The sequence below is a fragment of the Aplidium turbinatum genome, chromosome 9 (assembly GCF_918807975.1).
Source record: "Aplidium turbinatum chromosome 9, kaAplTurb1.1, whole genome shotgun sequence".
NCBI lineage: Eukaryota > Metazoa > Chordata > Ascidiacea > Aplousobranchia > Polyclinidae > Aplidium > Aplidium turbinatum.
This window is the reverse complement of record NC_137480.1, coordinates 17,229,234-17,241,425: the sequence shown is the minus strand read 5'-3', so window position 1 is coordinate 17,241,425 and position 12,192 is coordinate 17,229,234. Positions and strand designations below refer to the sequence as shown.

The 12,192-nt window shown below is 38.3% G+C and overlaps 1 protein-coding gene and 1 pseudogene across 1 annotated transcript; one reads left to right on the top strand and one right to left on the bottom strand.

Annotated features, from left to right (window-relative positions):
• Positions 1–285: 285 nt before the first annotated feature.
• LOC145777526 (solute carrier family 35 member G1-like) lies at positions 286–5,300 on the bottom strand. The gene is made up of 2 exons (XM_082588928.1): positions 4,910–5,300; positions 286–1,280 (listed from the first exon to the last, which is right to left on the bottom strand). Exons 1-2 carry the CDS (start codon positions 5,289–5,291, stop codon positions 703–705), a joined length of 960 nt encoding a protein of 319 aa, XP_082445054.1. The 5' UTR covers positions 5,292–5,300; the 3' UTR covers positions 286–702.
• A 3,961-nt stretch (positions 5,301–9,261) lies between these two features.
• Positions 9,262–12,192, top strand: part of LOC145776957 (uncharacterized) — an 868,661-nt pseudogene continuing 865,730 nt past the window's right edge.

Here is a 12,192-nt window from a genome sequence, read left to right as displayed (position 1 = left end):
GAATGTATTTAACTTATGTCAATTAGGAGGTGATGTAAGTTAGTTACTGAGATTTGTGAGCTTTTAATAGTATGGGTGTTTACTTAGAGAGCTATAGACTGTATTGGAGTACTGTTATGGGTCTATCAACATGGCAGCTCCTCCATTACAAATGACTAAGACTCACGAGCCGCCACTGCCGTAGAACCAAGACGCTGAACGTTTTAGGTACGCACAATTTCTTTTCCATAAAATCAAAACCAAGACAAAAACTTTTGTGAGGAAAAGAAAATGAAATATTCGAATACCTACATTGTTGATCGGAAGTTGGAACTATTTCACTTTTAAAATACATCATAAAAATCTTTATAAGTTTTCAGACCATGGAAGATATTTTAATTTTAGATTAAGGACTTGAAATTAAGATAGTTAATTTTTACTTTTATTCACGATGTTATACTGAGACATTCAAAAAAACCGTTATTGAATGTTATGCAACACAAGCCGCATGACGAGACTGACATAAAATAGCCTACACAAACGAATCTTGGTGATTTCTTATCACAAACTTGTTGATAATAATCTTTTCACGTATATGAGAAAAACTAAAGCATTAAAAATGGAATTTGGTAGTATTTTGTTCGTGTGTGCAATGTGCATCGCATGCACCATTAAGAACAATAGCAAAACATAGATAGTGGAAAGAATGTTTAAAGCAGGTCTCTATTGTCTGCATCGCCTTGTGATTGATACTTTTCCAAAATACTTTTTCATTATGGTTCCTATAGCACTGATAAATATAGCTACGGCTCCCAGTATACAAGTTAAGTTCACTACGTAGTTTAAAATAAAATAATCAAATAAAAATGCAAAACCAATTTGACTAGTGAAGGCAACAGCCACTGGGCCGGCCTGTTCAACTTGCAAAGCCATGTGTCTGAGTAAAAGACTCGTGTATCCGAATCCTCCGCTCAGACATAAATAAAGACAGTCCATTTTGCATGGCAAATTATATCCACCATCGACATAAGCCATGAAAATTGCCACAAAGAGCGACCCAAACAAGCCTCTGTATGACATAACCAAAACACTACTAGCGTTGTAGCCTATCATTCTTGAAATGAGAAATGTGAAAGCAGTTGCAAAACTGGAAGCTAAAACAAATAAAATTCCATACAGTCGGTTTGGCAAAGAGTGTCCAACATCACTGGAAGACGAAAATATAAAATCAGGTTGAGCTACGGCCACCACTCCAGCCATAGAAAGGATTGTAAATATGATATTACTAACTTGACAGGTTTCTGAAAATAAAATATATATAATAATTTTCATAAAGTAAGTAATGTACGAGTACCGTACATTTTTCATATAAGCTACTAATATTGTATCATATAAGCCTGTTTTCCCTATAAGCGACAGCATACTTTAGTTCCCGTTCAAAAACATGACACGTTTCTTGCTATATATATTTGATGTTAATCCTTCAAAATGTTCGAAATTTTTGGTGCTTTCGGGTTTCGGCATTCTAAGATCTTTGTGCGTTTCGTTTCGAATGCATAACGAAACGAAATAGAATGAAATTCGAAACGAATTGAGACGAAAATCTTCACTAAGAATTTTTTTAAATACCTAAACAATCTGAAGAATTTTGATTCAAAGCGAATGATTTTCAAATAATTTGATTTCAAACAGATCTATTGTTTAGACCAGGGAGTCCCAAATTTTTTGCTTGCTACCCCTTTTTATTTCCCAAAATCTTTCGCGACCCTTTACAATTAAAATGATAAACAGTGCGAAATACACATTTGTGATAGTTAAACGCTTAATTCGAACGAAACTACAGTAAAACAAGCTACTCGTACTTGAAACCTGCTACTTTACACGTAGCCTATTGGAAACAAAACACATTTATTCAGTGTGACTGCATTCTGCTACATAGCAAGTAGCCTACAGCAGTTGCTCAATGTTTCACTCTGCTGGTTTCAAAATGGTTTCAATGTTGTTTAGTCTGGAACGGTATTTTCCTGCGATTGGCTTCAACTTTGAAAACGTCGACTCGCAAATACGTGGAGACAACAAACGGCAGGAGTGCGGTTGCTGATGAGTGAGATAATTATAGATATTCTGCTCTTACGAGCCAAATAGGGTGAAGTTTTTTTTTTTTTTCGGAAAATTCAAGCCGCAAGATTTGGGAGAGAGGTGCTCGGTGATTTGTTTTTGTATTGCAAATGGGTTTTGGATCCAATCTAATTCGCCATTGTCTAATTCTGGAAGAAAATACTTCTAAAACTGCTTCAACAGATTTGATTAATCATCGATAACCACAGGCTTAATAACATTTGGTTCTACATCATTGTTACTCAAAAACTCTTCAGTAGATGAGAATAATTCAAATGAATTAACTTAATGTCAAAATCTTTTTTCCAGATGTTTAATTTTTTTAACGAACGCTTCATTTTTTGATTTCAATGTAAAAACATTGGTGCTTTTTTCCTTAAATAGATAAATTAGGTTCTTTCAGTTTTTCAAGCAAATCTCACAAAGATGGTACTGCTATTTTGCATTCATCAAATGCTGGCATTTGCACAACAATCTAACCTCTTAGTGTAATTTATTAAGTTAAGAATCGATTTCGCTATAGTAATAGCATCTTCAGCTTATTCAATAGCATAATTTCATAAATAGCATAATTTCAAAAGAAATGATGGACCCAGAAATTTACAGAGCAAGTTTGATTTTTTTTGTGTTGGAAAAACCACGACTTTTTTTCAATGTTAATAGCCTTTTCAAAGGTTTGGTTTTGTGACCAACCTTACTTCACAATGCAGTAAAGGGGATTTAAACTCTGAACTGTAATTACGTTTCACCGTATAAACTTGCAAAAATACAGGTAGCCTATTGAGAGCGCGACTCCTAATAAAGTTGATAATTTACAGCATTTCAATGCAAATGCAATATGTGTACCACCTACCACTCGCAAATCGCACTATTACATGGAACCCAGCCAAGGCCTATGAGAAGGGGGTACGGAGGGTACGGCGTACCCTTGGGGGCCCAGGCCTGTGTTTGTTGGGGGGCCCGACATTGTGATTTTATAATTTGCGTGCAAAAATGTTTGGTTAAAACCATCCTAAACGACTAAATTCAAGCTTAAAAGTTGTTATTCTTTAGCCCTGGGGGACCCGTAATGTAGCAAAGGGCCCGAAAAGGTAATTGAGTGCATTGCGAGCAAATTAGGGGCCCAAAGTGGTGATTTAATGCTTTACGTGCAAAAATGTTCGGTTAAAAGCACCCTAAATTAAATCATAAAAGTTGGTTATTCTCCTGTCCGGGGGGGGGAGGGGGGGCACAGTGTAGCAAAAGCAGGTTTGAGAAAATCTCGGGCAAAACTATTTAAAACAGGTAGTTCACTTCAAAATGAATTTAGGAGTTGGAGCAGGAGCCAGAGCCAATACTTTCGGAGCAGGAGCGGACCCGGAGTAAAAAAAGTGGCTTTGTTCACCTCTGCTAGGCATGTGGTGAATGCAAAAGTTAATGACGAAAGGTTATTCGTCAGATGATTAATTTGATTATGTTTTAACAAGATATTATGTTTGAGCCTTGGTAGAGAGCTTGGCTTGTACCAGATACATGTAACACTCACTCAGTAACCTTAACGGATTTAACATGTTTTATATTATCACACAAAAAAAACAAGAAACAAACTACTAAATCCAACTTTTTCGACACCACATAGTGTCCTCATCAGGAATAATTATAGACTACATCTATAAGAAATAAATAAATTTGAAAATTTTACATTAAAACTGTACAAGCGACACCTCTCAACAGCACCATCAACAACTGACGCACGAATTCAATGCAAGACACACAAATTGGCGAGGAACAGATCACATGATATGCACAACTCAAAACACTAAATAATAGTTTTATTGCAGCATGATGCTATTATTGCGCACAGGTATCAAATTCTGCAGTAAAATGTTATATGGTGTGCAATAGGCTACGCCTAAGGACATCATGCGTTTTGCCCATGACAGAGGGGGCCCGGAATGAGAGGGGGCCCGCAAAGACTCTTCGTACCCCTAGTGAAAATTTCTCTCAGAGGCCCTGAACCCAGCTGTAGCTTTGTTGTCATTGCTGCAGTCATGACAGCATGTCCCGTGTCATGTCATATCCTGTCGTGACGAGAGTTCTCGTGACGTCACGTTGCGGTGAGCTAATTGCTGTAAGTAGACATACGTCATACTCGGCGTCACATGGAGTGTTGAAGAAAAGCAGGGAAATAGCGCCTTATTTGAACAACCACATTTGGTAAATTCCGTTGCGACCGCAACTAATACTTGTTTTTTCGCTACCCTTCTAATTAGGCTACAGTATTATTGGGTGCAACCATGGCTACCTAAAGATACGGCCTGATTTGTCACATTTTGCTGAAATTTCCAGATTTTGCTAACTTTGGGCAAATGTTTAAATAAATTTTTCTAAAAATTATATTTTTACGCTTTCTTTACTGTTTTCCCCAAATGACACAATAGGTTTTAACTTCCTCAGATGTTGAAAAACAAAGAAAATTTGATTTCGAAGATTTTAGTCAGACTGTTCAATAACAGTCTGATTCAGCGTTTTTCAACTTACTTTTTCTCATTTGCTACTGCTTCCCCAAGGCAACAAAGAGCTTTTATATCATTAGGAGACAGCAAAAAGTAAAAACATCTCAGAAAATTTCAGTCAAACACCAGCAGTAGCTGTAATCAAAATATGCAAAATGTGACAAATCAGGCCGCATCTTCAGGTGGTGGCCATGGTGCACCATAATGTATTTACTTTGTGTTGACAATTATTGTGTTAACGCAAAAGTAAGAAGTCGATATAGGCTAGCCTACTGCTATAATTGTACATTTATAATGCAGAGTAAAAGTTGACTAACCTTTCAGAAAAATACAACTTAGCACTTGGGTGATAACAATAAAAGTGTTGTAGATAGCAAACACATCACCCATCGGCAGGTACTTGAATGACATGTAAAACGTCAAGGTTCCAACAAAAGATGATACGGCAAAGGCCATTACTTGAACCATAACTCGCTTGCGAACATCAAACACATCTTCTGATTTCATCGTGAGAAAAGGAAGACTTCCCATAAAAGTTAAAATGAATTGAACGAGTACAGCTTGTGATCTGGTTCCCACAAGAAAATTGGAGAATAACCCCCCCAGGGCTAGAAATAATCCAGCAACAAAAGCCAATGAGAGTCCATAAAAATGAGAAGCTTGGATGTGTTTTGATATGAAACTGCTACGTTTCGACATTTTACTGCAAAAACAAAACCTGCAACCCAATGAAGTGATAAGCTGCAAATGCATTTCAACTATTTATAAATAAGCGGCAAAAATAAACTATATTCGGTCATCTGCACGCCACATGTACTTTACTTAGGGCTTAGGCTACGAGCTTACAAAGACCTAATTATTAGCCATCAACTGGAAAAAAGGAATTGACAAAGTGAAACGTTTTCTTCCTAAATGCCTGATCATTAGGCCTAAACGTCCAATTAGTAAGCAACTTTTAAATGCTTGCAATATCATGAATCTTTTCTTATCGCTTTGATCGTCAGAAATAAAGGAAAGCAAGACTGAAGACCAATATACTGTAAAGTAAAACATTCCAGATGGCAAACTATGCATTACCCAACTTTTATCGAAAAATTTTGTGCTATTTTTGGAACGTTTTGTTAATTTTTTTCATTCAAGGCTGTCTAAGTTTGGGTTAGGTCGACTTCACAGCAACTAATTACGATAACTGTTTGCTAAACCGCCTAACCACCGAGCGTGACTACACTGATTTAACTGAAAAACTGCATGCTGGCACAAATCGAACAATTTTTTTTATTGTGAATTGTCAATCATTATGAGAACATCACTTATTGTGGAACAAATTATTTCATAGAAACAAACAATGCATAAAATCTGCTGAGCTTTAATTGTTATAAATAGAAAGGTCAATGGTGACACAGGAAAGATTTGCTTACACGAAAAGTTTTTTTTCACTCTTCAGTAAGTTGAGGCGATGTTAGGACTACGATTACAGAACATCACTAAAATAATTAAACAGATAAAGGTCTCACTGCGGCAATTTCCATAGAGTAGGCTCGCCTGTGCCTTGCGTAATGCCTATGGTCAAAGTTCGATAATTTTAGTTTTATACCTCTTTGATTGCATATTGGGTGCAGCTTACTTCGCCCAAACGGCAAACGTCTTTTTTTCTACATACGTCGGGGGACGTTAAACTGATAAAAAAGACAACATTGCTGCCTGAGATACGCTCGTTTTGGTTTGCCTTGTCTTTCTGCAATGTCTAATGCCTACAATTGTCAGTTCAACACACTTTTGCTTTGTTGTTCATCTTATAGTGGTTATTCAAACAGCCGCAAGCAGTCACGCTTTGTCTGCATGTTATAGCATATCCTCTAATCATTGCTGCAAACAACAGCTGACGTCAAAACAAAAGCTTCGCTGCATGACTTTAGCCAGAGTGGTGTTTTCATAACCAATTACAACATCACAAGCTGCATGAGACTACCCTTACCTTACATATTCCTCGTAGAAAACCAGATCTTGCAGCGCGCATTTCCGCGATTTCAGCTGCATTGAATGATACTGGCAGCTCACACGTCACGAACCGAAGTCTGCATTTTTGTGCTCATGCAAACGTAACATCATAACAAGTTTGGGTTTTGGTGGGGCGTTGAGCAGTTTTGTGGTGTTTCTTCTTCATGTGAAAAAGTAGTTGTTGTATATGAATCACGTTTGAACTAAATGAGAAAAAAACTGTCTTGCACTGCAGAATATAGATCAGGGCTACCGGTATTCAACTGGCGGACCGCGGTCCGAATCCGGACCTTCTGGGTGTTGATGGTGGACCTTGAGCTTTTGAAAGAATAACCTCATTGCCACGTTTCAGAGCTTTTTAAAAGATTTCTACTGAGAGGAAGCAAGTTTTACTGTGATTATCCTAGTTGCTGGGGGTTTCGACTCCCAGACTCGGAGACTCCCCAACACTTTCTCAGAAATCCAATTCGAGTTACATTTTAGGCTAGCCTACCTGAAAAAGTGGTTTGATACAGATAACTTAGTTTTACTTTCGTGGTTGCGTGTGAAAAAACTTAGTTACCGGACCGTTAAAAATATTCAACTTGTCAAACATGGACCTTTGTTAACATTAGTTGAGTAACCCTGATATAGATTATCACCGGTCCTTTTTAGCCTAGTCGCAATTTCTTTATTGCGTATATTATTATTTTTTCTTTTCTAAATGTTGAATGCCTTCAATGCAACATAATATCGAGTCAAAATGATAATCGCCTACTCCCAAATGAACAAACAACTGTTCCAGTGATTTTTTTATAGCCTACTTGTGTGGATTAGGCTATTCGCTTTTTCAAAGGTTAACTATCACGTTTTCAAAGCAAATGTCTCTATTGAGGTTAATGGGCCAAAGATATTCAGGAGAAGGGTCACTTATTCACGGGCCCCCTCCCTCAAATCCAGAAAAATTATATAAGCTAAACATTTTGCTTCACTCGCTCATTTTTATTAATCTTAGGCCTGCCGGTGGCATTGGAAACACATAGTTTCAGCAACGGAAAGATTTCACGAAATATTTTTTTTTAAATCATTCGGTAATGAAGGAAAAAATTATTAAAAACGTAGGCTAACTATACTTTTAAACCAAAACTTGTCACTCAAACTTTTGGAGAAATCAAGTTTCAATTTGGTCAAATGCAAGATTTGCTTCTTGACAAAAAAAGAACATCATTATTGGGCTTGAAAATGCACAAAAAGCGATCAAAAAAATTTTAAATTTGTCAAATAAAGTTATCAATTTCAGTTATTATTTCTTTACGCCGTAGGCCTAAAGTTTTTAGGCAATTCGCGCTGACGCCGTCAATTTTTTTCATTGACGCGCACAACACTGCTCAGTGCTCATCATATGCAGTAGCCTACGCCACAAGAAAAGCGATCAAAAAAATTTTAAATTTGTCAAATAAAGTTATCAATTTCAGTTATTATTTCTTTACGCCGTAGGCCTAAAGTTTTTAGGCAATTCGCGCTGACGCCGTCAATTTTTTTCATTGACGCGCACAACACTGCTCAGTGCTAATCATATGCAGTAGCCTACGCCACGTCCCCAACGGTGGTTTGTACAAGTTCTTGGGCCCTTGAAAAGGTTATGTGCCTCTTAAATTATTCAAAGAAACTTCTTGACCACCCCTGCTGTAGGCTACACAAGTCATGTCAACATGCAAGCTTTAAATTTGAATGAAGGCCGATTTGCTGCACTGAATAGCAGTCAGAATCGTGAAGAAATTCGTATGCTTTTTTGATTTAGGAATTTTTATCTTCTGAGTGAGAAAGCTTCTTTAAGAGCTTAATCCTGGCAGTTTTGCATAATACTTGTAAAGGCTTTGAACTGTTGGTGCAGGCCCATCCCCATCACCAAGATTGACAGAGATTCCGATTGTTATTGTGATCTTTAAATTATTTCATCACTAATAGGTGCCGCTAAAAGAAGAGCTTTCCTTAAATTGCGTTGCTCAAGCTCACACATCATAAGTCGAACTAGTGTAACTTGATTTTAAAGTTTCTTTATTTAAAAAATAACTAAACTTTCGGGGAGACTGCTGTTTGTGCATGTTTAGTGTTATTGTTGACATACCGTAAAACGGGGGGAATAGGAACATAGGGGTGAATAGGAACAAATTATAGACTTAGAATATTTTGCATATTTCCTTATATCTGTTTATATATTTTTGCAGGCTCGCATGTTATTTTGGTTAGGCATTATATAGAGTGTAGAATAGCATAAGTGTTTGATCTGTACTTCGACAGACTTACTGCTGAGCAGAGATTTTTTCTTGAAAGTTTTTGGAGTGTTTTTTGCAACCGTGAAAAACTTCTATTCCCTGACGACGTTGAGCAGAGGTGGAGAACTTTCATATTGCCAAAGACCTCGGCCATAGTAAGTAGTTTACGCTTCATGGTAATTTTCAATTAAAATCCTAACAAAATTTTGTGCTCATGGATTTCATTTTTTTCAGACAAATTTTCGAAATTTTCGGGGAGAATAGGAACACGCCAAAAGAACATGCCACGAACATATAAATCGGATCCTCGAGGAAAAACATACAAGAAACATACTCCAGAAGCAATCAATCAAGCTCTGGCAGATCACCGTCGTGGAATGTCCTTTCGCTCATGCTCAAAAAGATATGGGATTCCGATTGCAGTCCTTTGCAGAAGAGCCAACAATCCCAAAATGAAGACTCAAGGGGGGCAAACTGCCTTAGATCAAGAGTTGGAGACATATATGGCACAAAGAGTAGCTACGTGTGCTACATGGGGCTTTCCTTTGGACAACTTCGACATCAGATTCATGGTAAAAGGACATCTAGACAGACGTGGTGTTTCTATTCCACGTTTCAAAAACAATTTGCCAAGCAAAGATTGGGCCGATTCATTTGTTAAAAGAAATCGTGAGATTGTGTCTTATCGGATTTGTCAAAACATAAAGCCTTCAAGAGCATCGTTGTCGCCTGCCATTGTCAAGACATATTTTTCTAATCTTGCAGTGTCGATTGCTGGCATTCCACCAGCCAACATCGTGAATTACGATGAGACCAACTTAAGCAATGACCCAGGGAGAAAAAAGGTCATCACTAAGCGAGGCATCAAATATCCAGAAAGAATCATGGATCATAGCAAATCATCAATATCGATAATGTACGCTGGCTGTGCAGACGGCACTTTGCTTCCGCCATACGTTTGCTACAAAGCAGTTCATTTGTATGAATCGTGGACAGTTGGAGGGCCATCCGGTGCTCGATATAATCGCTCTAGTTCAGGATGGTTCGAAATGCAAACGTTTGAGGACTGGTTTGTGAGCATTGCGCTTCCGTATCTGAAAAATCTGGAAGGGAAAAAAATAATGATCGGAGACAACTTAAGTTCTCACTTGTCTGCTGAAGTCATAAAACAGTGCGAGGAAAACTACATTGCGTTTGCATTCTTGCCACCAAACTCCACCCACATCCTCCAACCTCTTGATGTTTCCTTTTTTCGGCCTCTTAAACGTTCCTGGAGGAAAATACTGGAGAAAGAAAAGCGCAACTGCAAAGGTTCGGCTGGCCTTTCTAAAGATTCATTCCCTTCCCTCCTAAATACGTTGCACAACGATGTGTATAACAATGCTGCGTCAAATCTGAATTTGGTTTTGAAAAGTGTGGAATTTATCCTTTAAATGAAGACAGGGCTCTTTCCTCACTTCCACATCGCAGTACCGGTACCGAACCAAATGATGGAGATTCGTTTTCTGCAGTGGATGATACCTTAATTTCAGTATTGGAAGGAATGCGTTACAAAGCTAATGCGCAACACAAAGCTCAAAAACGGAAACGGCTAACTGTGGAACCCGGAAGAAGTGTAGGAACGGCCGATGTTCCTTCATGTTCTGATCAAGGTGTGTCACCGGCACAAACTTGTATTAACATCGAATCAACAGAAGTGGACGATTTTGAGGAGGATCATATTGTTGAGATAAATGCGGCAGGAGATTATGTAATTTTTAATTATGAAGGGGAGGTTTTTCCTGGCCAGATCATAGCTGTGGAAAGCGAAGGCTGCTTAATTAAATCTATGGTAAAAAGCGGCTTCCATTGGAAGTGGCCGAAAGACGAAGACATCTTCGTTTATCCTTTTTCAGATCTCAAAAGGAAAATTGCACCTCCACTGGTCAGGAAAAGGGGCATATTCGCTGTACCAGAACTCGATTCCGTTTGGGGATTTTGAACTCTGATATTGATTGATTGACTGCATGGACTTATTTCTTGAGTAACAATAAAACTTCGTTTAAATGCAATTATGTGTGCATTAGTTGCTCCACAACTCCCACATGCGTTTGTCATATTGTAGATTATTAGCCACAAGTCGAAGCATGTTTCTTTTAGCAACATCAGTTGGGTTTTATAGGAACAAATACTTAAAAAGCAAAAGCGTTCCTTTTCACCCCGAAGTGTGGGGTGAATAGGAACATCACTTATTTGTTTCTGCTTTCTAAACGTAGTTACTTTCCAACTAATCTGGTTGTTACACGTATACCTAGTGTTGATGTACACATTTTGGAACTATTGTGGTATTGGTTAAGTCGGTAATTTCAAAACAGCATTACAAAATACCTCCAAATTGTTCCTATCCACCCCATCTTACGGTACAAATCATCAGTGTTGTAGCCTACGCGTCGATGAAATAAATTGACGGCGTCAGCGCGAATTGCCTAAAAACTTTACGGCGTGAAGTAGCCTACTGCGTCAGCTCTCAAAGTAATTGACAGCGTCAGCGTCAGCGCTTATTTAACCAGGGTCTCACAAAACGGAAGTATTTCAACCAAGTTCAGGCTAACAATAGCTATGAATAAAGAGCAGGTATTATGTTTTGAGACTGTATTGTAATTAGCTGCTTAGCCTATTAGTTATTTCCTTGTAGAAACACAAACATTTCAAAACGTTTGTCTGACAATCTGCTGCGTTTGGGACGCATAATGTCCTTTTCAAGTGAAAATATGTGTTCCACAGCAGCGCTGGACGGTATTGGTGTGTTTGTGTTGTATTTCAAAAACAAGCCTTGAAAACGTTCACTCGGAAATGTATCACTGTTCCAAGCGTGCTGTGGTGGTTTAGCATATATAAATCTTTAAATCTTTTAACGAGGTCCACTGCAACAAAATCGCTCTTTTCAGGGGCATAGAGCTCTTGAAATAAAGTATCTTCAACCTCCGCGATGACATTCATTGATTTTTCGCTTTCTCTCTCTGATCCCTCGTTCTCGATAGGCTACTGCTCACGATATGAGTGATCAGATCACCATTTGGCGAACTTCTTCCGCTTGTATTCCAGGTAGCCATCCCAACCAACCCGAAAGACGGTAATTCGGTTGAGACGCGCTGGTCAAAATGCATTGTGCAACTCTCATTGTGAAACGAGATAACAAAAAATGACGCGCAGCGCTTGACACTTAAAATCGGCAAAATAGTTGACGGCGCTATCACTTTCGTCAATCAAAAAAAATGACGGCGCTAGCCTCAGCGTCAGCCGTCAACGTACAACACTGCAAATCATGGCATATACCGGTACTTTGGCACTTTAGCGAGGAACCGAAG